Source organism: Mustela nigripes, chromosome 4 (genome assembly GCF_022355385.1).
Source record: "Mustela nigripes isolate SB6536 chromosome 4, MUSNIG.SB6536, whole genome shotgun sequence".
NCBI lineage: Eukaryota > Metazoa > Chordata > Mammalia > Carnivora > Mustelidae > Mustela > Mustela nigripes.
The window spans coordinates 137,021,887-137,047,921 of NC_081560.1; the positions used below are offsets into that span (position 1 = coordinate 137,021,887).

The following is a 26,035-nucleotide window of genomic DNA, read 5'->3' on the forward strand; positions in this document are numbered from 1 at the left end:
CATAGGGACGGGGAGTAGAAAGGTGCTGATGGGGGCTGTGCGGTGGAGGAGGGGGAATGCTGTTCGCATTTAATGGGCATGAAGTTGGTTTTGCAAGATGCAGAGAGTTCTGTGGACAGATGGTGGCGATGTTTGCACAACAATGTATGAACTGTATGCTTGAAGCATGGTCAAAATAGTAAATTTTATGTTACGTGGATTTTACCACAATAAAAAAAATGAGAAAGAAGAACAACACAATGTACGTGGGCTTTCGTGGGGCAAACTGGGGGCGAACTGGGGGCAGTACAGGGGAGTGCGTACAGGGGAGTGCGTACAGGGGAGTGCGTACAGGGGAGGACAGCCTGCAAGATGACAAGGCATGTGGCTGTTAGATGCTGCAGCCAGGGGAACATCCTCAGTGGGAGGGGGAACTTGAAAAATACACGGCAGTTTAATATTGACAAGATCCTGTTGGCTGGATTCACAGTGAATCCCCATCCAGCCCCTGATCTGGGCTGAAGCTGGCTGTGCACACAGATTTTGTGCAAATGGGGTCTTTGAGAAAACCCGGAGGGACCAAATCCATCTGAGCTGCTATGAGCTGGACCTGTGTTGCCAGCACAGGAGGGAGCCACAGTCCAGGGACCTGATTCAGTGGAAGTAGGAACTCAGAGCCACAGGTGACCAGGAACCCCAATGCTTCTTCCCATGTCTCCCCATCCCGGCTTTCCACAGAATCTGCAGCCATCTCTGGACTTCCCAGAGCATCAAAGGCCACCTTCTCTAGATGGTAAAGGATAGCAAAACCCCAGCTGGGTCCCATTTATGGAAGGTCTCTTTCCTCCTTGATCTTGCCAACCACCATTGTGCAGCCACCTTTGGTACGGTAGCTGTTTGGAAGGCAGGAGAGCACGGTGGGGGAGAGAGGGGGTTCCCCAGCCAGACATGCTGGATTTCGGGCCTGGCTCTGCCAGTTACTGTGTGGCTTTGGACAAGTTATTCACTGTTTGAGCCTCAATGTATTCATCTGTAAAATGGGAGTGATGCTACTCATAGTCTGCTGCACAGAACTTTTGGGAGAATAGAATATGGTACTGCAAGGAACTAAAGTGTTGGTATGGATGGTTACTTTCCAGAGGACCGTGGGTTCCTGACCTCTGCTCTAGCCTCCCTGGAACCCTGTGTGTCTTGGCGTGGAAGGGACAGAACTTCTTCCTTAGGCTGCCCTTCAACTCTTAGGAACATAGAACGCGTTAGGAACACAGAACACCACTTACACACTAAGTGCTGTATTCTACCGCTTAGACTTTCTCCAAGGGAATGGGACCATTCCATAGCCCATCCCAGCTCCTGGAATCACCCAGCCCCCAAGCACAGACCCACTACAGAGAGGAGAGTGGAATTGTCCTCCTAAAGGGAAGGCAGCCTTTTAATGGGCTCCGTGTGATAGGCAAGTCGGTATTGCTGTTGAGACGGTGGGGCTGAGAACAGCCTCAAACCAGGGGGCAGCTCCTGAGCAAGGCGGGCAAAGGGACTCGGACTCAGCATTCTGCCTTTGGCTGTGAGGCTTTCTCTTCTGCGATCTGGCTTGAATGCATCCGAAGAACTTGTGCTCTTCCGATATACTCTGGGAGAAGGGAAGACATCCGTCAGGAGAGGACAGGGAGGGGCCTGGCTCCTAGCTGGGAGCTGCTCGGGAGACCTGGGTGGACCTGCTCTCCCCACAAGACCCCAGGAAGATGTGGGTCAAGGCCAGCTTCTGCTCTGGGCTCTGCTGGTGACCTGGAAGGAGCCAACCCCCTTCTCAGAGCTTCACCTCCCCTTCCCTTTCTCCATCCAGACAAAAAATACCTAGAGGGCCAGATAGCCAGCCCCCTTAGGATCCCTTACAGTCTAGTGGGGGAGAATATTATACATGGCAGGTAGCTGTCCTCTTCTCTGCCCTTGCCAAAGGCACCAGGATGATGCTGCAGCCTCCTCCCTGGTCTCCCCCCCTGGCCCCCGACAGTCCATTCTTTACTGGATCGCCACGGGTCCCCCCAGGCCCTGCTCATAAGGCTCCAGGGCACCCCCACGCCCTCTGCATGGGACCACCGATTCCACCCACCTACCCTATCTCATTTCTTACTTCTGTCCTGACCCACAAGGCCCCAGGCACCCTGGCCTGTGTGTGATTTCACCCACACACCGGGCACGTGAGAGCCCTACTTCTGGGCTCTCCCTAGACCCACATTGGGCTGGATCCTACCTTTTGTTTGGCTTAAGGAGCCCTCTCTCCACCCTGCCAGTCCTCCCTACTGTCCCTCACTTTACCTTTTTTTTCCCCTTTTGGTACCTGGCCCCCTCAAATGTTTATATTGGCTGCCCTCCTCCTCATAAGCCCCGTGGCCACAGGAGCCCATCTGGACTCTTCCCCAGAGCCTAGCTCATAGCTGCTAAGGAAGTCTCTTGAATGAGTGGAGAGATGAATGGACAGAACGGGAAGCTTCCTGGGACAGGGCCTTATCTCCAGGGTCCTTGAATCCTGGGCATACAGCCAGGGTGGGCTTCGGGGAGTGCCCAGGATGACCTGCTGCCTGGAATCTTACCTGGTTTGTCGCCTTTGGGTAGGGGCGGTGTCTTTGTCTTCTTCGGGGATTGGCTATAAAGGACACAAAGACAAGGCTGGGAAGGTGAGGCCAGAGCCCACTGGGGCACAGTGGCAGGGCGGGTGGGGCGGGGAGGGAAGTGCTCCAGGGAGACACCTGAGAGCCCAGTGCAGGGTCAGAGCGAGAACCCAGGCCCTCAAACCTAAATGAGCACAAGCCCCAGCCCCCAAGCTGCAACCACCCTCAAACTCAGCATTCCCTAGAGTGAGCCCATTCCTGCCTTCCCCTTCTGACTGTTCGCACCCTCTCATCGGCTCCTTCCAGTTCTACCAATCCCAGCAGCGTTCCCCAAGCTCTACTGGAAAAACTCTGGGAGACTGTCAAAATGACACAGCCCCTGGTTCATCCCCAACGTGCTGTGTTAGAATGTTCCAGAATCTGCATTTTCCACAAGGTCTCCTGCAAATCTGCGTGCTGCTGGGCTGGGAAGTGAGACTAGTCCCAGGCTGAATCCCAGCTCCAGGGTGGACCCCTCGGGTGACTTTGGGCCTCCATGTAGTGGTGGCTTAGCCCGAGTTTTCCAATTTGTAAAATGGGGGTGTACCGCTGCCTCCACAGATGGTTGTGTGGGCTGCAGATACGTGAGACATCTGCCAGGGTCAGGCAGCGTAGTGGGCATGTATTACTGCCAGATCCGTCACTGGCACCTGGCCCTACACACCTGCTTTGTGAGGATTTACCTACTCGCCCCTTTTCCTGTGTCCTCCAGCCATAGGAAGCATGTAACATCCCTGGTAAGGGACTTCTACTTGCCTGTTAGATTTCCATCTCTACTTGTCTTCCCAAAGACTGAGAGCAGGAGGGCTCCATGTGGCTCCTCTGGCCCTTGTCTTGCTACAGCTGACACAGAGCGCCCCTAGGGCATCCCCCAGAGCCAGCCACGGAAGCCTGGGCTGTAGCAGGGGCTGACCTGGGAATCCCCAGGGAAGGGACTGGGCCTTCTCCTCCTCCAGCACAGGCTCAGTGAGCCCAGGCTGTGGCCAGCGCCCGGATTCCTTTTTCAGACCACCCCAGCCTCCCCTGGGAGGGCAGGTGGATGAATGTGAGGGAGCAGCTCTGGGAGCAGAGGGGCAGGTGAGGGGAGTGGAGCCCACCTGTAGGGTGGTTGTTGCCTCTCTTGAGAAGGTTCTTGGACTTCGTGGAGCTGATGGAGAAGTTTTTCCACCGGGAGAGAGTCTAGGGGCTGTGGAAGGAGCTGAGCCACCGCTGTCTGCAGGAGCCCCAGGGCCAGGTCTTTCTCTGCAAGCATAGCCGGGGAGCACGGTCTTCAGTGGCAAGACCCACGCTGTCCTGTCCCCATAAGGGACAGGCTGGAAGCAGGGCCTCCAGCTCTTCTGCCCAAACCTGATCCAGGATAGCTCTCTCTAACCATCTGACATTCTGCGTCTAGGTCCCCTTTTGGTGGGGGGGGGGGGGGGGGGGGCCTTCTCTGTCTTGGCCCATGTGTGTGCAGAACACCCAACCCTTCCCCACCTTTCTCTCACCACAAGATCACATGCCCGTACCTTGTCCTTGGCCCTCTCTGGCCCAGCCGCCATGCCTCTGGGCTCTCTCTGGAAAGCCCCCTGGGGATCTGTCTCCTCCCCTCCCCCGCCCCCCCAACTCCCTCCAGCTCCCATCAGCACTCCTCAACCCCCCACTTGATTACACCTTCCATCCACCATCCCAGTGTGTGCATGTGCGTCCACTTGTGTGTCCCTGTGCATATGCTGTGCCTGTGTGTGCATGTTTCCCACAGCAGTGGGTGTCTGCTGAAGACAGCTCTGGACTTCTCCCTGCAAGGTGTCCAGGGTGGTGGTCAGCCTGAAGCCCCCTCTGAGAAGCAGGGGTGTGGAAATCCTGCTGAGCAGGAGCAGGAGCATGGAGCAGGGGGACCGTCCTGTTGGAAAAGGCTAGTTTGGGGCTCCAAAACGGAGCAGCAGCCCAGGGGGATGGCTCTGGGTGGGAGCCGAGTGATATCCAGAGAACAAGGCCCTCAACAACCTCCAGTCCGAGAAAGCCCCAGGCACCTGCCGTGTCCTCACCCTTCGGAGGAGCGTACAGAAGCCAGAATTGGATAGCGCTCAAGGAGTCTGTCTGCAGGATCTGACAAAGGAGCTCCAGGATCTGCGGGCAGGAGGATAGGCCCCGGGTCAGCGGGTCTGGTAGGCACGTCCCAGCCAGCAGCACAGGCCCTGCCCCCACAACGTGGGCTCCCAGAGCCACATGCTTGGCTCCACTGGTCCCCACCAAGGTCCCTGCCCCGTGACTTCGCACTTTAGAGAGCACTTTCTGTCCCACCAGTCCCGGAGGAAGAGTCTTGAGGACCCAGCCGGGAGAGTGCGGCAGAACCACGCTTCTGAACCCCATGTGTGGATGCCTCCTCCCTGAACCCCGTGTGGACTGATGGTACCCCAGAGTCCCTCACTGGGAAGGCAGAGTGTGAGCGGGCCGCGCGGCTGCTCAGAGACGCACCGAGTCTCAGATCCCTGGGTCCTGGGCTTGGGGATTTAAGGAACCCCACAGGCCTCCCCTCCCTGGAGCTCCCAGGGTCTGGAGACGCTAGCATAGAGGTGGGGTGATCGGAGTGGGCGGGCTGCGGCTCAGGGCTGGCTGTTTCTGCAGACTGCTGGGCCTGGGATTCCATCTCCCCCAGTGGCGTGCGCACTTCACACCCAGCCGCTTCCTCAGCTGCTTCCTCAGCCTCGGGTGTCACTGCCACTTTCCGACCCTCTTCCCCCTGTGATCTCCAGGCAAGTGTCATCCGGGGGAGAGCCAGCTCTGTGTCGAACAGGCTACGGGGGCTCCCTAGGCCGAGCTGCTGATGGCGGCTGTGGCTACGGCCGGCTGGAGTTGGGGCTCGCGGTAGCAGGTGGAACCCTTGGAGTCCTAGGAAAGTGGGGTCCCCTCAGTGCTTGGCAGTTGGTATTCCCAGGACCTGGAGGGGCCTGTCGGTCCCCAGCAAGTCTGCCTCATTCTCAGCAGAGTGGGAACCCGACTGAGAATCTTCCCAGGCCTCTGCCGCCTAGGGCACCCCCTTGGTCCCACATACCCACCTGTTGCAGTGACTCCCACCCTGGGTCTGCCCCTGGGCCCTTCTCCGTTCTCCGCGTCCAACTTACCTGCCCTGGGCCCCCTCCCCACAGGACCCGAGAACCTAATTCCAGGCAAGTTGAGGCCGCCCTATGGTGGAGAAAGTGCTGTTCTAGTTCGAGTTACGCCGCTCCCTCTCTGGGGGCCTGGGCCACAGAATGTCACCGGGCAGGGTTTTAGCCTCGCCGTGTGTGGAATGGGGATTCTGGGCCCTGCCTGCGCTATCCATTTCAGCGGAGCCGTGCAGTTCTCCAAAGGACTGCAGGCTTGGAAGCGCTGGTCACGGGGATGGTGTTGAGAGACTGGCGCTGTGTGTAACCTTTTCTGGAGAACATGGATGCTTTTGGAAAGGGACTGTGAGATAGCTTTAAGCCACCGGCAAGGGGCAAGGACTCATCTCAGGCCTTGACTGGGAAACTTGTGCAGGTGGTGGGCGGCGGGGGGGTGGGGGGGGTGAGTCTGTGCATCACTGTAGCAGAGACCAAACCCCTCCAAGTGTGGGAAGACCGTGCTGGGACTGGCCCAGCTGGCTGCAGCCCGAGGCAGAGCAGGGCATGCTTTGGAAAACAACACTAGGCAGGACCTTCCTCTCCAGCCGTTCAGCCACAGCGGCTCCCTTCCTGAACTCCTCCAGCGCCACAGCTGGAACAGCCCTTCTTGACAAGCCGTTCATGCTCCTGGCTTGGGTGGATCATGGAACTAAATCCCTGAGCGGGGAAGGCCTTCGAAGAGAGGGAGAGCCTCCCACAGAAACCTGGATGCAACAGGGGGTTGGATCCGGGGGCTGGACTCCCAGGTCCGGAGTTCCTGAGGTTGACGGTCTCAGGTACATGTGTCCCCAGGAGAGGCCACCTGCCTTTTTTCTTTTCTTTTTTTTAAGGAGGGAGAGGTGGGGGAAGGGGCAGAGGGAGAGGAAAAGAGAGAATTCCAAGCAGGCTCCACCCCATTATGGAGCCCAAAGTGGAGAGGTCCATGCCACGACCCTGAGATCATGACCTGAGCCAAAATCAAGAGCTGGACGCTTAACTGACGGAGCCACCCAGGCGCCCCGAGAGGCCACACTTTAAAGCCCACTTTGAAGTTTTTAAGCTCCTAGTTGGGATTGCTGGGAGCCTGGGAGCAGCAACCCCCGTGTTCTCAGCCCTCAGACCAGACCTCCATCAGGCCATAGCTCCCAGCGTTCATTCCCAGGGCCTCACCAGCAGCTCCTGATCCCGCAGGACAATGGTCTGAGCTCCTCCATCTTTGCCAGAAGGATAAATCCGGGGGCTCTGGCGAGAGTGGCGGTGACCAACGGCTCGGGTGGAAGTGGGGATGAGCCTCCCGGTTTCGGCTGAGTACTTTGTCCCCTGCTCCCGCTGAGGTTCCTCCTTCTGCTGGGGGCAAAGTGGCCAGAGACTCCAGGCAGTGAGAGAGAGATCGAGAGAGAGAGAGAGAGAGAGAGAGAGAGAGAGAGCGGGGCGGTAGGGCAGGGGGCGCGGCTCAAGGAAGAAGGCAGAAGGGGCCCAGTCATACCTCTAGGGCATTCGCTCCCCTCCTGAAATCCCAGCATCACCACATTGCAGGAAACTAGGAGGATGACCAGGCCAGCCCACCCTGTTCTAGACTCCTTTCCCCAGCCAGGGGCCCCTCTATAGCCAAAGTTCTTCCTCCTGGAACTTGAATGCTGGAGCCCCTGGCGATCCTCTGAAGTCCTCGTACTTCTTCCTAGGGAGACCCTCCTTCCTTCCCCTCCCCCAAGCCCATCACAGATTTGAAAGCAGTATCCTGGGCCATGGTCCCCATCGCCTACCTTAACTCCCAGGTCAGCTGCTCCCAAGTTTGTCCCCCAGAGCTTGGCATCTTTTCTTTGCCCTGGGAAACCCTCCTGAGCCAGGCCTGTGGGTACGAGGCCTGAGACCTCCTACCCTTGCAACCCAGTAGACTGGGGCATACATCCTATTTTATTTGTTTATTTACTTGTTTATTTATTTTAGAGAGATCAAGAGAGCTCCTGTGTGTGAGCAGGGGAGGGGCAGAGGAAGAGGGAGAGAAGCAGACTCCGTGCTGAGCACAGAACTCCAGTGTGGTGCTCGATCCCAGGACTCTGAGATCAAGAGTTGGATGTTCAGCTGACTGAGCCACCTGGGCACCCTTATACTTTTCCCCATTTTCAAGATAAGAAAAGTGAGACCCAGATTGCTTAACTGAGTTGCTGTGAGCATTGCACTGAGTTAGCCGCAAAGCAATCGTGAGAGCTCTGTTGCCCCAGACAAGGGTGGAGCCAGAGTCCGTCTCAAGGGCCACACCTGCCCTCAGTCCCTTTCCAGCTACCTCCAGGCTGCCTCCAATTGTCTTTACTGAATTACCAGCAAATGGCACCCATGAGGTCACCCCATCCTATTTGAAATCCTTCAGTGAATCTCCCCTCCTTAATGAGATCCGACACTACAGTAAGTTCAGAAATTAAGAACAAGCTCCTCTTTTTGTCCACATTCAAAGTCAGCTTCTTCTCACACTTCCCCCTTCCCCCTGCCATGGCTGCCCACGTATCCCTGCATGTCAGCCCGGTCTCTAAGGATGTCCTGCTTTTCCCAGCTTCTGTGTTCTTGTGCTGCAGGCCTCCCCTAGGGACGCCTCCCCTGTCCACTTCTTCACATCCCCCTTCTGTTACGAACCCTTCCTGGATTTCTCCACCCAGCCGCCTTCTCTTCTCCTCCGAGCCCTTGCCGCGACCCTCCCCGTTCAGGCCGGTGTTCTGTAGCCCCCTCCTCCCTGGGCCAACAGCCCCCCACCTCTTGTGGACACGGGCTTTACTGTCCATGAGGTGGGGAACCCCCTTGGGAGGGATTTTGTTACAAAGAGATGGACCCTTGGATCTCTTCCCGGCAGCACCTTTGATCCACACCCACCTCTTTGCTCTTCAGCGCATTCTCCTTAGTGAAGACGGCCACCCGGGAAGCCAGGTCCTTCAACTCCTTCTTCCAGGTCTCTGGGAAGACACTGCTAGCTGATATGTGGGGTCCTACTCCCCGCCCTCCCTGTGGTACCCAGCACTCGGGGGGAAGCGCCTGGCCACCTCCCCAGCCTTCCCAGCCTCATGTCTTACAGGGAAAGGGGGAGGCAGTGACCTGGGGGGAGGCAGTGACCTTGAGGGAGGGAGGAGGAATCCCCCCCCCCGCAACCTTGGTGCAGTCACTACTTGGCGGGCGGCTGACGTTGATACCCTAGCCTGTGAAGGCTTCACTGGGGGATGCTGGAGATGCTTGGCTCCCTGTGCTAGGAAGTGTGCGGGTTAATCCAGCTTTGCCTCCTTTGGACACTGAGGCCAGGCTGGAGACCCAGTGGCTGTGCTGTACCAGTCACTCAGACATCCACCTGTTCCTGGCGAAGCTGGTCTGGGAGCAGGCTGGCGACAGAGAGCCTCGGAAGCCTCTCTGCTCTACACCGCTGTCCTGGTTCCTCCCTGGGGCCTCTCCCCACACCCACCAGTGAGCTTCCCTTTGGCCCCGCAGGGAAGGGCAAGGGCCTGGGCAGGGCCATGGCCGCCTGAGAGCTGCCCCTCCATCTCTGGCTGTCTGCTCCGACGGCCCGGTGATGGAGCATACAAGCCACTCAACATTTCCAGTATCATCCCTGTCTCTGGCTGTCAGTCACGTGACTGTGGCCCGCCTCTGCCTCTCCTCTGATGGTTATTACTCCTCAAATACCTCAAATCTGAGTAGGGGCCACATTTCTGAGGACCTGGGGAGGGGGTGGGGAAGAATGCAGATTCTGCTGCCTGAGGAAATGTGGAAAAATCTAGGGTACCCCATGGGACCCCAGCAACCTAAGAGCTCTTTCCTTCCCAGGCACCTGGAGAGGGGTTGCTGCCCACATACACACCAGAGGAAAGCTGAGGCTCCCGATTGGACTGTGGGTCTCCAATGGGGACAGAGATGCCAGGCATCCCCATCAGGCAGCGGGATAAAAGTGTGACTTGAGGCACGGGGGCTAGAGAGAACTCGTCTCTGACGACACAGACGGGCTTCCCGGTGAGATCTGTGAAGGGTGAGAGGCCGTGAGAAGGAGACCCTGGGTGGACCCTAGGAAGCCCGGGAGACTGGGAGGCGGTGGGCAGGGAGAGCACTGAACCTGCTTCTTCCAGTAATCACAAAAGCCCATAGATCACTGGAGCTGGGAGATCCCGCAGCCACGGAGGCCCTACCCACAGGGACATTAGAACAGACAGTGACAGGCTGTGCTCAGGCTCACCTAGCGAGTCAGGTGGAGGTGAAATAGGAACCCAGGCTTTCTGGAACCCTAGTACTGGGGTCCTTCTGATGTTCTAGGACAGAGCAAGGAACTGCAGGTGTGAACACACAGAGGCAGACAGCGTAAAGAGGAAGGCATGGGGCAGGGCGCTAAGCCACAGTCTGTGACCAGAGGGGCCTGGGCTCAAATCACAGGGAGTGGTAAGAGTTAGCCAGACCCCTCTGGAGAAAACTCCTTGCCATCTGTCAGCCTGTGCCGGGCAGCCTGGGGGAGATGGGGAGCCGCTTACTCACAAGGACCCTGCTGCCTTACAGTCTGGCCATGTATTATCGCCCACCGTAAAGCTTCAAGGACCAGCCTGGTAGGACCGAGCATGGTGGCTCACTCTGTCCTTTCAGAAACACTCTACTTTTTGTCCAGGGGTCCCCTCATTCTGCTGGTCCCTCCTAACTCGCAGGCCACTCCTCACCTCCTCTGCTCCTTCCTTCTCACCAATGGCGTCCCTCCTAGAATGGCCACATCGGGGTCTCTCGCCTGAACTCTGGGCCCAGCCACCTACTCTGCCCTTCCACCCCCAAGCCTGAAAGTCCTGTGCAGTCTTACATCTCCCAGGTCCTCACCAAATTCCCAACCCCGCTTCCACCCAGCTTGGGCCCTCGCTTCGGGCTCTTTTTGCCTCAGTCCATGGGACTCTGGTTTTCTAGCCATCAGGCCCAGCACCAGGGAGTCATCCTTGACTGCTCTTTGCCTTTCCCACTCATTTCGAACCAGTCCGCAAATCCTGTTCGCTTCACCTCTGTAGGTCTCTAGAGCAGGGCCGCTCAGTCTTCCACTGCTACCTCCTTGGTCCATGCCACCCTCCAGACAGCGGCCAACATGTCACTCCTGTCACTTCTTTGCCTTCGCCCCTTCCCATGGCTCCCATTGCCTCAGCGAGATGGCTCAATGGTAAGTGGGTGATCCAAGGCCCACGTGCTCTGGACCCCCATCACCTCTCTGGCCCATCTCCTTTTTACCCTTCCTTATTCTGCTCCAGCCACACCGGATTCCTTACTGACCCTCCAACTGAGCCAGGATGTGTGCCTCAGGGCCTTTGCACTTGGTGTTCCCACTGCCCGGGACATTTTTTCCCCCAATATCCACAATATCCCTTTAGTTCTTTGCCCCAAGGCCATGCTATTGATGAGGTTTCCTCCCCTCATGAGCCTTGGCGCTTTCTATATGCTGACACCTTATCTGTTTCCTATCCTTTCTCACCAGAGTCAGCTCTGTGGGGTCAGGGACTGTCTTATTCAGTCATATCCCCAGCACCTAAAATGTACCTGACCTGTAGTTCACACTCAATAGATGGCTAAGTGGATTAATTGGCTGGAATTCCAGAACAGAGTGCGGTTCTGGGGCAGAACATTTATCCCTTTCCCTGAATCCTAAAATGGGAGGAGGATTGGTAATGAGGGACATGTTCTAGGGCTAAACACTTGGCCTTGGAGCCTGTCCCCAGGGTCAAGTCTTTGCTTGACCAAGTGCTTGCAAGTGGCCAAGGAGCTCTCTGACCCTGACCAAATCCCCACCCTTTCCGGGTCTCAGCTTGGAAATGGGGGCTGACACCTCCCTTTCCCATTTTTAAGATGACCCCACCACCTCCAGCCGGGCCCCTACCCACCCCAGGTCTACCTTGGATGTGGGTCACACGTTGTGGGTGCGGATGGTGTCGGGAGAAGAAGGAGTGGTGGCTGAGGCGGCCAAAGCGGTAGGTCCCAGGGGCTTGGGGCCTGGGGGCCCTCAGTGCCGTTTGGATCAGCTGGAAATCCACAATCCCTGGGATCATCAGTTCTTTCTGCAGCCCGCCGTCCCCATGGCTCCTCGGCCTGTGTCCTGACTTCTTTTTAGGCTCAGCCCTTGGACTGAAGGAGAACATTAAGGAGAAGCTAATGGAGCCTCCGGGCAGCAGTGCCCACCCAGCTTGGAGCTCAGGTCTTATCTGGAGTCTATTACTGAGACACGCTGAAGCAGGTTTCCAGGATCTCTCTCCCACCCCCCTGGCACCCAAAGTCGGGCCTCTCCCGGGGTCCACTCCCAACTGGTACAATCTAGTCCCAGGGAGCTTCCTGTCTTCCTAAGATGCCTTCACAGGGAGCTTGAATCTATTTGAAAGAATTCAGATGGAATCTCTCAAGACCTCAGTTTTCTCCCACAAACCCTCTCTCGAGCCACAGGGAAGAAGCCTCAGACCCACCTACTCAACCAAACACCTGGGTAGAAGCAAAGGGACCTTATATACACAGACACAGCAAGGGCCTGTCCCCACGCTGACTGTTGGCAGTCCAGGAGAAGCCAGCTACAGGCAGCCCACCCCCACCCTGTGCCCCCCAGACAATCTTGGCCCAGGCATCCAGAGGCCAAAGCTGGAGCGCCGAGGTCAGATGGCGCCAGCATGTCCTTTTCCCGGGGGGCCCCTCCCAGGAGACGCAGAGCTGATGCGGTAGCCTTCAGAGTCGCAACGCTGCAGGGAAGCGTCAAGCTCTTGCTCTGCTTTGCTGGAGACAAGCTTCTCAGGTTGTCTGACCTCCACCCTGCGCCCCTGCCCTCCGCCGAGGATGCCAGGCCCTGCCTCTGGAGGAGGAGCTCGAGGTCAGTCCAACAAGGATCCAAAGGTGGGGTGCTCTCCGCCTGGGGCCTGGGGGGGCCACCTGCCTGCGTGCTGTCTGCACTCCCTTCTCCCGCTGGCCCCGGCTGAAGGGAGGCCCTCTGGAGAAGAGACGGACTCTGGATATGCTAAGCAAGGTGCTCTGCCCCGGGACCCTCTGAGAATTTCGCTGACCAGGCCCCTGAGTTTTCTGTGCCGTCCTCGATTGGCCTCTAAGGGATCTGGGACTTAAAGAAATAAAGCAAACCTTCTCTGAAATTTGCAGTTACCTGGTGGTCCCCTACCCCCCAAGTGATGGAGGAAGTCATCCCTCAGAAACCCCAGGAATTCTAGTACTAGGTGCTTCGGCCCCCCGTCACCATGTCCTCTCCCTCCAGGGAGGGACCCGGTGTGTGACCTGCGCTAAACTCAGGCTCAGAAACCCACGGGGACCTGGCTGAGGGCAGCGGAAGGCGAGGCCCCTCAGTCTGCTGGGTTTCCCCTGGCCACCTTTGTCTCCCACCCCGCCCTGCCTCCACCACCCCCTTGGTCAGCAGCGGGGGGCACATGCGGGGTCTTACGCCATCAGTGGATGTTCAGCCAACTGGGTCTTCACTTCGGTAGCCATCATAGCCTTTCTGACAGAATAAAGGCCAGTGCACCTAATACTAGTGCTGGAGATGGATGGCAGAAACTCTCATACACTGGTGGTGGGAGTGTAAACCGGAACAGACACTTGGGGGAGAAAAATTGGCAATATCTTGTAAAATTGAACATTGGCATGTTGAACTGGCATAGAGCGCTCAGCCATTCCTCTCCCTGACATATACCCAGGGAGGCCCTTGCGGTGGTACCACGGGGGCTGTATGTAAAAATATTCAGACTAACATCGTGCAAGTTAGCCAACACCTGGCGACATCCCAAATGTCCGATGGTGGCAGGAACGGGAAAATGAGCTGTGCTGCATGTGGGCAATTGAGCATCATATTGCAATGACAATGAACCACAGCTACGCAGAACAACATGGGTGAATCTTACAAATATAATGTGAGGTCAAGGAAAGTGAGTCCCAGAAGCCCCAGAGCCTGAGATTCCTTTTTAGAGGTAGAGTTCAAAGGCAAGCAAAAGTATCATAAATGTGATAAAATAAGGTGGGGGGGGCAAGAAAACAGGACACACAAAATTCAGCTAGTGGCTATTTCTGAGGAAAGTAAGGGGGGGGATGGAATGGGAGGGGGCGGGTTAGATTGTTGTTCGTGGTGTTCTAGTTCTTGGTTTGAGAGGCGCCTTTGCTGGTGCTCATTATAAAATGAAATAAACTAATTTGGTGACATGGATGTAAGATGATAGGTGTTGAAGTCAAGAATTATGACTGGGGGCACCTGGGTGGCTCAGTGGGTGAAGCATCTGCCTTTGGCTCAGGGTCCTGGATGGAGGCCTGCATAGGGCTCCCTGCTCAGCGGGGAGCCTGCTCTCCCTCTCCCACTCCCCCTGCTTGTGTTTCCTCTTTCGCTGTGCCTCTCTCTGTTAAATAAATAGATAAAATGTTAAAAAAAAAAGAATTGTGATTGGTCTAAATCTATGGACCTGAATATAGCTATATATATGCATATATGCATAATATATACACACACATACATATACACAGACACGTACGTATACACATATAGTACACACACAGATATACATGTACACATATAAATACACGTGAACACTCACACATATACATGTACATAAGCGCACACATGTACACATTTATATAGTATGTGCACATGTACATACATGTATACATACACATGCACACGTGATTGCATATACACACACATACAAACACACACATACATCTACACATACAATATACCACACACATACACGTACATATACATGTGCATACACATACATATACATATGCACACATACAGGTACATGTACACACAGCACATATATACAGGTCACATACAAATACACATGAACACACATGCACATGCATATATGCGTGCACATGCACACACAATACAGTATATGCATATATACATGCATGTACACATACACGCATATACACATACACACACATACATAGACACATGCACATATACATATACACACAGCACACACACATGTTCACACATATATACTTGTATATATGTATACTTGTATACACATACCTATACACATGTACACACACATGTATATATACACATATATATACACAATATACAGGCACATATATAGCACACATATACAGGTACACATAAAAATACACGTGAGTACACATGCACATACACATGTGCATTTACACATACATGTACACACACATACAGTATGTAGATCTCTAGATCTATCTGTCTATATCTCTCCAATGTGCAGGATAATGATGGGGTTGGGACAGGAAGCCAGTGCACTCTGAAAATGAACTCTCAGTCACAAAATCTGCAAAGGACCCCAGAGATCCTCAGGGCCAGCCTCTCAAGCACTTCTTGAGTTCGGGAAAGGGGAGACTTTCAGGCGTCCTGCCTTTAAGTCTCCTGGTCTCTTCTCTAAAGAGCAAAACAGTCGGCAGAACTTCCTTGGAAGGAAGCTTTGGGCATCCTTGGTGACGGGGGCTGGGTCTAGAGCACTCACATGCTGCAGGCTTGAGGACAGGCCATTTGGAAGCCCAAACCCATCTGCCTACAGGAAAAAGTACTCGTTAGAACAAAGACTTTCAAATGCTTTTGACTGTGATCATACTAAGAAACTCCTTCCTAGATCCTGATTCACACACACACGTGCACACACATCGGTGTATGTGAAACTGAAGCAAGAACATTCTAGAGCAATCCTTACCCTTGCCACATAGCATGCACAGCACTATTTTCATCCTACTTCTTGTTTTCATTTCGCAAATGTTAGCTGTGACCAATTACATTGATTTTATAAGCCACAAACGGGTCATGACCCACAGCTGCGGTAGAGGTCAACAGGGACTCAGGCAGGCCTGTCTTTTCCAGAGTGGGACAGGCCGGGCCCTGCTGTGTCTGCTCCCGTCCTCACTCCCCTCTCTGCCTGGCCCCCAACCAGCTGGACACAAGGAGTCCAAACACTCACACCCATCCTAGACCTTCCCTTTCTGCATCTCGGCCTCTGGAGGCCCTCCCCTGGCCCCTCTGTCTGGCTCTAGTGTCCATTTCCTCCCCGGGAGACATCCGTGGTGGACTCACCAAGGCGAGTGCCTGCTACGGTCTGTGTATGAGAAGTCCCCGCTGCCTGAGCAGAAAGGAGCGAGAAGACACATCAATAGGCAGGCAGGCTCGCTGGTTCTGTGGGCAAGCCTGTCGGCTTTGTGACCACGTAAGGCACTGGTTGCTAGGCTACCCCTGCCCCACAACTCCAGAACCACTCCCCAGCACCCCTCTCCTTGCCACCCCCCCCCCAGCTCCTCTGAACCCTCCAGGTTCCCTCCAAGTTCCCTCTCCACCTGGGACTCGGCATTTTCAGTGGGGGCCGGGGAAGACAATGAGAGTCGGGGGCTGGTTTCAGCCAGCAAGCGGCAGACAGAAAAACTGGCAAAGAAGGTTGGTGGAGGTTGGTCCCAGCTTTGTCAGCCCAACCAGGCCTGATGCCACTCTAGAGAGCTCTGCTTCCCACACATCCTGTTTCTGGGGGTTGATTGGCAAGATAGCTGCCTCTTAGCTGGAGAGAAGGAGGCTGCCCGAGTGACCTAGAGCCTCCCTTTAGCCCTCCTCTGGGCAGGATAATGGGGTGGGAAGACTCTGGTTTTTAGCTGGGCAGGGGTTTCAATCTGATTCGAACACTTCCTAGATGTGGCACCTTGGGTTTCGAAATCACCCGTGTTGCCAGAAACATGGAACAGTGGTAAGAAGGCTTGGTTGAATACCAGTTCTGCTACTTGCAAGCTGTGTGACCTCGGACAGATTACCTGATGTCTCTGAACTTCAGTTATCACATCTCAGAAATGAACATGCTCATGGGATTTTGGGGAAGACAGAATGATTTCATGCACATTGAAGTGTTTAGAACAATGCCAGGCACTCAGTATGATCTCCTACCGTTATTGCCTTCTCTGAGCCTGTCTGACGGGGCAGTCTCCTCTACCTCTGGTGTCCTTCTGAAGGACGAATGAGCTCAGGGAATTCAGCTACCTAGTCTTTTACCTGGTGCACACGAGATGCTCAAAAATGGTAATAACAATGCTCATTATTATTGGTGTCAGGATGGAGGTAGGATTTTTTACTCTACATGCCTATGTAGGTGGGATAAGTCCTTAGTCCGAGAACTCCCTCGGGTAATTCACTTGATTGCTTGGAGGCTCAACTTGGAACACCTTTTGTCCGCAGGGTACGATAAGATCAGGCACTGTGAGGGGTGCATGCTGGTTCTATGAACTAAGGGAACGTGCTTGATGCTGTATCTTCGGCTAGGAAGGAAGGAAAGGAAGAAGGAAAGCTAGAGGCAAACCCAACTCCTTCAGGAGTTCTGCTAGTCCCAGCAGAGGGTGGGGATTCCAACAATGGTTATGACCCACTGTGGGCGGTGCCTGATCTTGGCCTGGCCCCCAGTGCTCCTCCATCCATACAGGTCAGCATGGTCTCCAAGTAAGTGAAGCTTTTCCCAGGCCTGTCTCTGGGGGAATAAGGAGATCCCTTTGAACCCATTCTGCAAGATCCTTCTTCCACGTTTCTGGAGTTGTAGCTACTATTACAATAAACAGTACTGTGTTTGAAAGAAGGGAAAGCTTCTTTCCTGCCCAGTCCCTCCTTGTTGCTTCCAACCCACTTTGGGGGGTTTCCCACCAGATGACCTGAGGCAGCTGAACCTAAAGCCCACCTTCCCTTTCTGATTGTACCTCTTACACTTCCATTGTATTCTTCAGAACCCTACAGCAGGGTCTGCATGTAGATTGAGCTGTGGGGGTGAAGGGAGTACCTTAGGGAATGCCTTCAACACTGGTTTGTAAGGTTGATAACATAATTGCTAAGCAAACCCTCCTGACATCATCTTTATGGAGCATCCAAGGCAGGAGGGTCTGTCTGCCTGGAAATGCTCTGAAGCTTGGTCCTCCTGCTCGGACATCTCAGTTATGAGAGGAGAAACATTACATTTTATGGAGCACTTTCTATGTGCCAGGCACTGTGCTAATCCTTTTAGACCTGTTATCTCATAATCCTAGAGTTGAGGAGATTAATGATCAGAGAAATCCTGAGTTACAGGTATTACAATTATTTCTAAAATTTCCATTTGGTTCATTATAGCTTCTATTACTTTGCCAAAACTTTCTATTTTCTTTTCCATCACTTATCTCCAGTGTGTTTCTCATTGCTCATTAGAACTTTTTTTTTTTTTTTTTTTTTTTTTTTTTTATTATCATGGCTTCTGTAAAATCTTCCTCACAAAATTTTAACATCACTGCCTTTTGGTATTGGCATCATTGGGTATTTTGAGGAATTTCTCCAGAACATCAACATTTTCAATTGTATCGCAGAGGTCATATCTTTGTATTGTTTCCAGGAACTATAGTGATACCCGTTGTTTCATTCCAGACAGTGGACTGGATTTGATCTCTCTCTCTCTCTCTCAACCCCTTGATAAATCCTGCCAAAGATTCTTCTTCTTCTTCTTTTTTTTTTTTAAATCAGTTTTTTCCCCTCAAAGAACCAATGTTTAGGTTTTCGGTCCTCTTTATTTAATTTCTTCTACTTTCTTGGGGGTCTACTTTGTGTTCTTTTTATAATTTCTTTTTTTTTTAAAGATTTTATTTATTTATTTGACAGAGAGAGATCACAAGTAGTCGGAGAGGCAGGCAGAGAGAGAGAGAGGGAAGCAGGCTCCCTGCTGAGCAGAGAGCCCGATGCGGGACTTGATCCCAGGACCCTGAGATCATGACCTGAGCCGAAGGCAGCGGCTTAACCACTGAGCCACCCAGGCGCCCGTCTTTTTATAATTTCTTGATAGGGATACTTAGCTCATTGACTTTCTGCTTCCTTCTTTTCAAATATAGTCTACGTTTGAGGCCATCATAGCTGCATCCCACGTGGCTTTCCAGTTTTTAGGGGATCAATGCCAGTTTAATTTGCATTTCTTCAGTCAGATTGAGCATCTTTTTTCCTATGCTTAAGAGCTACCTGTGTATATTTCTTGCTATTTCCGTTCATATCTCTTACCCACTTTTTCTATTTGTTTGTTGTCCTTCTTACATGAATATTTGTATATTAGAGTCGTTATCCCTTTGTAACATGAGTCAGAAGACATTTTTTCTTGTTCATTATTTTTCTTAGACTTTGCATATGCTATGAACTCAGTTTGAGATCCCCTCTCCTGCTCAATGGCCAGTCTGCTGAGGGCTTACTCACCTACTTTTGGAGTTCACACAGGAGAGCCCATTTTGACCCATTCTGCTTTGGTGGGCTTTCATTTATCCCCACAAAAGGTCAACAGAATGAAGGCCAGAAGCACAGGCTCTGGAGATCCTTGGGCCTGCCATTCCCTACGTACTTGATCTCAGATAAGTTTTGACAATTTCTGGGCCTCTGTTTCCTCTTCTGTAAAGCAAGGATAATAATTCTGCCCCTATGGGGCTGTTTGATGCTTAAGGAAGATAATACGTATATAATCACCCCAGAACAGTGCCTGACCCATAGCAAAGGCTTTGAGGCATGGCATTTTTCTTTTATTATTACTATTGTTTACCCAAATCATGCAAACATTTCATGAATAGCTGTGTGTTATCCTAGTGCTGTCCCCCATCAGGGCAGGAGAAAGTCCTGTGATCACATGCCTCTTGGCTCACCTGCTATTTCTTTTCTGCTTTGGACACGGAGTTCTGGATTGTGGCCAGTACCACTAGTGCTTTGATGGCTGTTCTGAAAGTGGAGAGTGTGCCAGGCTCTGGGGGTTCACCCACCATGGGATTGCTGGTGCCTCTATTGTCCCAAACTCGGTGTGACTAGCCTTCTGGTGGTCTTTTAGAGACAAGGGAAGGAAAGAAAAGGCATGACTAAAGACCACACATGGCTCCCCTGGAATGATCAAAGTTACTGGGTTACCTGTCAGCTGAGCAGAACTCACAGCTCTGGAACTGACATGACAGGTAGAGACTGGTCTAAGCCAGCCTTCAGAAAGGTCACCCAACTGGAAGAGCAGGCATCACAGAAGAGAGAAGAATCCTGAGTTCTCTAGAAAGATCTAAGGTCATGGAACCCCACAAGCTTCCTACATTCATCCTTGTTCAAGTTTAATATCTCTCTGGCTCCCACCCCTAGTCGTCCCCTCATACAATTGTTTGTATCTCTTCTGCAAACCTAGAAGCTCCAACAGGTCAGAGGCCAAATCTGCCTCAAGCATCAGCCAGCATATGCCCTTGCTTTGCATGGTGGTTACATGGGTGTGTCCGTGCTGTGCTAATTCACTGAGCTCCTGGTGCAATGCCGGGTGCTCAGTAAATATTCACTGAATGAATGAATGAATGGATGAATCACGAAGTATAAGGTAGTGTATCCAGGCCACTCACCCACTACATGCCCTAGTCCTTCCCTCAAAATTCCTACTATAGACTAGTATTTGTCAACAAAACAGCCCTAGTGGCAGGGAGTTCTCTATTGTTCAAAGCTGCCTACTGATTTTGTGTAGTCCTGCTGGCAGGAAAGTTCTTCTTAATACTGAGCTGAAATATATCTCCTTGAGGCTTCCCGTTAGTATTCTTGTTCTTCCCTGGTGGTCTCATAAGTCAAGTCTAGGTCCTCTTTGTGATCACAACCCTTTAGACGATGGAAGCTAGTGGACACAGCTACCTGTTCTGCTCTTCAGGCTTCTTCAAACTACCTTCAAACTACCTTCTTCAAACTCACAGGCTAATTACAAAATCATTGATTAGAGATGTGTTGAGTACCTACAACATGGAAAAGACTAGAGAACACAATGATGAAAAGATACAATACCTGTCCTCAAGAGGTTACAGGTCTTGTGGGGAGCCAGGGAAATGGAGACAGAATGTGGTATATGCTGGGGACAGTGAAGACACAGGGGAAGGAGAGCCCAAGCCCACCTATGAGTCTTGAGGAAGGCTCCACAGAAGAATGGATTATAGAATGTGCTCCAAGTAAACCAGAAGAGGAGAGCAAAATTCTGGGGATTCAAGAGCCCATGACATGTTATGGGAGCTCTAAGTAGCTCCACATGGCTATGGAGACCAGAAGTCCCAGATTGGGTAAAACAGTCCTGGTTATACCTTTTGTCCTGGGAAACTGAATAGGTCTGTATCAAAAGCATCTCATATTGGATGATAAACTATATGGTCGCTCTATGCCTGGGAAATAAAGCCTCGGTGTGAGATAGACATGTGGGAGGTAAAGGCAGAAAAAGGAAGAGGCTAATTAGAAGGGGCCTGTGGGCCAAGTTCAAGAAGAGCCTTCTGTTAACTGAACTTTGTATGGCGTCTTCCCTTGGAGGTCATCTTCTCCAGAAGTAATCTAATTCACAGATAGGTCAGCATATCTACTGTAAGATGATTATTGCTGTGGGTTGCCATTTATGGATGAGTTAACCAGGTAAGTGCTTTCTGCATAGTCTGGGGTATGGCCGAGGCTACCTCTGCTAACCCTTGTTCATGCATATTCTATAACTGATTCTCTGCCAGTAGACCTCAGTGTTGACTTGTTTTTATGGTTGTGAGGTTGTGTCCTGAGACAACATTGGGCAATCCCCTCAGGGCCTTCTGTTCCCAACTAGAAACTTTATAAGGCTTCCCTGGAGGGGGCTAGCTCGGGTGGGGAGTAGGCCTATTAGCTATAAACAACTTGCTCTAAAGAAGGGGAGTGATTTGTGTATTGGAGAGGCTTATAAGAATCTTCAAACGAAATGAGTTTAATTGGGTCTACGATGATGCAATAACCAGGGAGCCTTGAGTTAGATGTTTGAATGGGAAGCCAATGTAAAGAGTTTACGTATTTGCAATTCTTGAAATACACGAAAAATGAATGGTAAGGGAGGGCATTTGAACTATGTCTGGGTGAGTGGTTTCTTTGGCAGTGGTTCCTGCAGCATTCCAAGGTGCCAGGTCCAAAACTAAATGTAGTGGTCACCTCAAGGATTAGCTTCAGGATTAGCCCTGGTCCCCAGGGTACTGGGGGCTCTTGCACTTCAGTCATTGCTCAGACACCTGGCTCAAGGGGACACAAGGCTCCTCAAAATGGACAGTTCACCCTGTCTCTCTCATTCCTCCTGCGTCAACTTAATGAAGGTTGGAATGAGTTTGAGAATCTCAACATATGATTTACCAGAGCTGTTGTCAAAAAGGGCCATAAACTGGGTGGCTTCAACAACAGTAATGTATTATCTCACAGTTCTGGAGACTAGAAACCTGAGATCAAGCTGTCAGTGGGACTGATTCCTTCTGAGTGCCGTGAGGGAGAACCTGTCCCACGCCTGTCCCCTAGAGGCCATCTTTGGTGTTCTTTGGCTTGGAAAAGCAATGTCTCAGCTTCTGTCTTTATCTTCTCAGGGCACTCTCCCTGTGTGCACGTCCATGTGCAAATCTCCCCTTTCTGAAGGACCTCGGTTATATTGGATGAGGGGCCCACACTACTCCAGAATGACCTCATCTGTCCAGGTATGAGTCTTCCCCACTGATGCCACTGTTCTTTCCTAGAACCAGCGCCTTCCACTCTTCACCTGGAGGAGTGTGAATGCCTTATAGCGTCTGCATCTAGCCATTTTCCTTAGTAGCAGGGGGAGTGTATGAAGACCCAAATATGGTACAATTAAAATGACTTCAATGGCTGCTGGCTGATATTTGGATTAAGATAAAAATATTATATCCGGGGCACCTGGGTGGCTCAGTGGGTTAAAGCCTCTGCCTTCTGCTCAGGTCATGATCCCAGGGTCCTGGGATCGAGCCCCACATTGGGCTCTCTGCTCAGCGGGGAGCCTACTTCCCCCTCTCTCTCTGTCTGCCTCTCTGCCTACTTGTGATCTGTCTGTCAAATAAATAAATTTTTAAAAAATCTTAAAAAAAATATTATATCCTACAGGGCCCTGTGGTCTCAGACAGGAAGCTTAACATTTGCAGCGAGTCTCAGTTGATTTAATTAAAAAAAAATTGAATTGGCAATCCTTCCTTCTCCCATTCTTTTCTTCCCCTTCCTTCCTTTCTCTCACTCTCTATCTCTCTTTTTCCTTCTTTCCTTCCTTCCTCCTTTCAAAAGATTTTATTTTTAAGTAATCTGCACACCCAGCTTGGGGCTCAAACTCACAACCCTGAGATCAAGAGTCACATACTCCACCAGCTGAGCTGGCCCAGCACTCAGAAATGCTCTGTGTTTTGATATGGGTGATGAACACTGATGTTCACTCCCTGAAGATTCATCAAACCTTAGTCTTTGATTTGTGGACTTACCTGTTCATAGGGTATACTTCAATTAAGAGACAGAACTTCAAAACAATTGAATAAGTTACCCAAAGCTCTGGGATTTCCTTGGTCACATTCCCCTTTATGACCTTTTCGATCTCTTGACAATCACCATACAACTATAGATTTCTCTCTCTCTCTCTCTCTCTCTCTCTCGGGGGTAAGGGGAGGAGATGGAATGAACAAACAGGGGCGATTCGGTAAGTTACATCATGGTCACAAGATGAATTATGGAAACTGTGACAAGAAAACAACATAGTCCTACAACATTTTTGAGCTCTTTTTGTCCAGAATTCGTGCTGGCTTGCTGTTTCCTGTTGCTAAGAATAAAGAGTGATCTGTATGTTCCATCTGTCTCCCAGCGCCCAGAGAAGATCAGGAGTGTGTCTGCCTGTCAGTATAGAACATGGTTTGCCTCTGGAGGGACCATCTGCCCAACAGAGCTGGGGCAAGAGGCTGGCTGTGGGCAGCTCCTCTATGTCTGCCCTGAGAAAAAGGGAGTTTAGAATAGCTTGGGCATCTGAAAAAAAGGAAAAGCTTTCTACACATGGCTGAAAGCATCACTGGTGGTCTCTGGATGTCACTGCTTTGGGGCAGTGACAAGCCCTTTGAGTGGGCTCTGTCTCTTGGGGTGTTGAGCCCATTGGCATAGTTTGACACAGAGCACTAAAGCAGTCCTAGCCAAAAGAAGAGCACAATCGCTGATATCAGCAGGCTTCTAGGACATAGCAATGTTAACATTGAGAGATTTTACCAAAAAGTCTGGATTTATAACTTTCCTTGTGAAATTGAAATGTTGGGCCTACTCTACCATTCTGTTTGCAATTACAGCACCTAGGACACCCCGCCCTGAGCCCCACACTTTCTATTTCCCATACTCAGTTTTCTTTTTTTTCATAGTCCTTGGCACTTTCTGGACTGCCATATAGTTTACTTATTGTGTTTATTTGTCTGACTCTTTCCACTAGAGTACAAGTAGTACTGGGGAAGGGTTTTTGTTTTGGTCAATGATCCACCCCTTGCCTGGGATACTGCCACTTAGCATTTAATGAATGAATGAATGAATGAGCCCGAGGCAGTCACGTCACCTGCTTGGGCTCCTGAAGACATGTGCCCTGCACAACTATCCCTACTGATCTACACTGCTTTCTGTACCTGCCACTGGGCCTTGGCACATATGACACCCTCAGCCAGAACATTCTGCCTGCCCCTCTCTCTCTGCTTAACTCCTGTTCATCCTCTGCACTCAGCTCAAGCTGTCCTTGATCCCTCTGCCGGGTCAACTCCCCTGATCATGGAGAATGACTGTCCTTAGTTTTTATAAAACCTGCTAGAGAAAATTACTTTAACTCCATTTTTAAAGACTAAGGTTTTCAGTTGCTTGTGCAGATGGATGCTCTCTCCTCCTCCCCTGACCCCTGAGCTCAGGATACATCTAAAGCTCCCCTGAGTGAGTCAGCCTGGGAACTGGTTCTGCAGGACAAGGCAAGGAGTAACCACAGGCCAAGGTTCATAATTACCACTTGGTCCTCTGTTTACACAGGACTTATATTACCCAGGCTTCTTCATTGCATCCCATCTGTGTCCACACTGGTCGGGGAGGAGAAAGGGGGTCCTGGCTTCCCTGGGCATTTGGGCCATGGCACTCACCCTCAGAACAGGACCGGGACAAACACTTTTCCCAATCAAGTAACTTTGTGATCTAGGGCCTTTCCCGGGAACCTGGGGACAGAGAAGTGCAGTTTCCAAACAGAGGCTCGGGGGAAGTGTTAACCCAAGTGAGGTATCGAGAACTCTAGACTGACAGAGTTGGAGAGCTGCTTCCTCTCCCTATCCAATTTTGAGGTGAAGAAATTGAGACCCAGAGAGGGTCAATGGTTCACCCAAGGCCACACAGTACGTGAATCCCAAAGCCGGCATAAGAACCTACAGTTTTCACTACGGTTCCTGAGTCTGGGCTTCTGGAGCTGGAATGTCAAGAATTCTTGGTTTTGTCTCCACTAGCTGTGGGGCCAAAGCATAGAAACTGATGAGAATGGATAGAATTTAGTAGCTCTTACCTGGGTGTGCCCAAAATACAGGTGTCTGGGGCCCACCCCTCATCCACTGGGTCTGCAGGAAAGCCCTGACATGCGGATTTTGACAGGGTTTTTGGAGATTCTGACCCGCCATGATACCTGGGAAGTCTGGGCCTGGCTGATGCTCAAGTCCCTTCCAGCTTGACAGATACTCAGCTGCAGATACTAAAGTGAGGCTCATGCTCAAGTACATTTCTGTTATCAATCCACGGTGACAGGTCTCAGTGGGACGTCTCCGAGCCCAAGGAGGCAACCTGAAAATTTAAAAATTGCGGTTGTCACGTGATGAGGTTGGTTCCCTGGCATTCGGTGATCTTGCCCTGCAGACTGTGAGGACAGCTCCTCACAGTGAGGAATTACCCCCGAGTCCTGCACACCTTTTTTTTTTTAATTAGTTAATTAATTTATTTGACAAAGAGAGAGAGAGAGATCACAAGTAGGCAGGGAGGCAGGCAGAGAGAGGGGGAAGCAGGCTCCCTGCTGAGCAGAGAGCCCAATGCGGGTGCTCGATCCCAGGACTCTGGGATCATGATCTGAGCTGAAGGCAGAGGCTTAACCCACTGAGCTACCCAGGCACCCCCTGCACAATTTTTAAATAACATCTTACCAGAATACTTATATAGGTAAAAAACCAGATCATAGTCACATGAGCCAAATATTTGACTTTCTTTAAAAAAAAAACAAAAAGACTTATTTATTTTAGAGGGGGGAAGGGGGAGCAGAGAGAGGGGAGGGGTGGGGCAGAGGGATAGACTGAGGCAGACTCCACAGTGAGCATGGAGCTTGCTGTGGGGGGCTGGATCTCACGACGCTGAGATCCTGACCTAAGCCGAAGCCAAGAGTTGCATGCTTAACCAACCATGCCACCCGGGCGTTCCCCGATTTGACTTTCATGCAAAAAGTGCATTTCTTTAAAAATATGGTTTTACTATACGCACTGTCTAAAGGGTAATTACCATGTGGAGAGTTGCATGTAAGTTGCCTCATCTTGCTT

General features: G+C 51.8%; 1 protein-coding gene across 1 annotated transcript; it reads right to left on the reverse strand.

The window, feature by feature from the left end:
• Nucleotides 1-1,523: 1,523 nt before the first annotated feature.
• On the reverse strand, nt 1,524-13,189 carry TBATA (thymus, brain and testes associated). Its single transcript, XM_059397671.1, has 9 exons — nt 13,143-13,189; nt 11,610-11,839; nt 9,567-9,722; nt 8,594-8,673; nt 6,902-7,075; nt 4,655-4,736; nt 3,725-3,869; nt 2,571-2,623; nt 1,524-1,609 (listed from the first exon to the last, which is right to left on the reverse strand). Exons 1-9 carry the CDS (start codon nt 13,187-13,189, stop codon nt 1,524-1,526), a joined length of 1,053 nt encoding a protein of 350 aa, XP_059253654.1.
• Between the last annotated feature and the right edge of the window lie 12,846 nt (nt 13,190-26,035).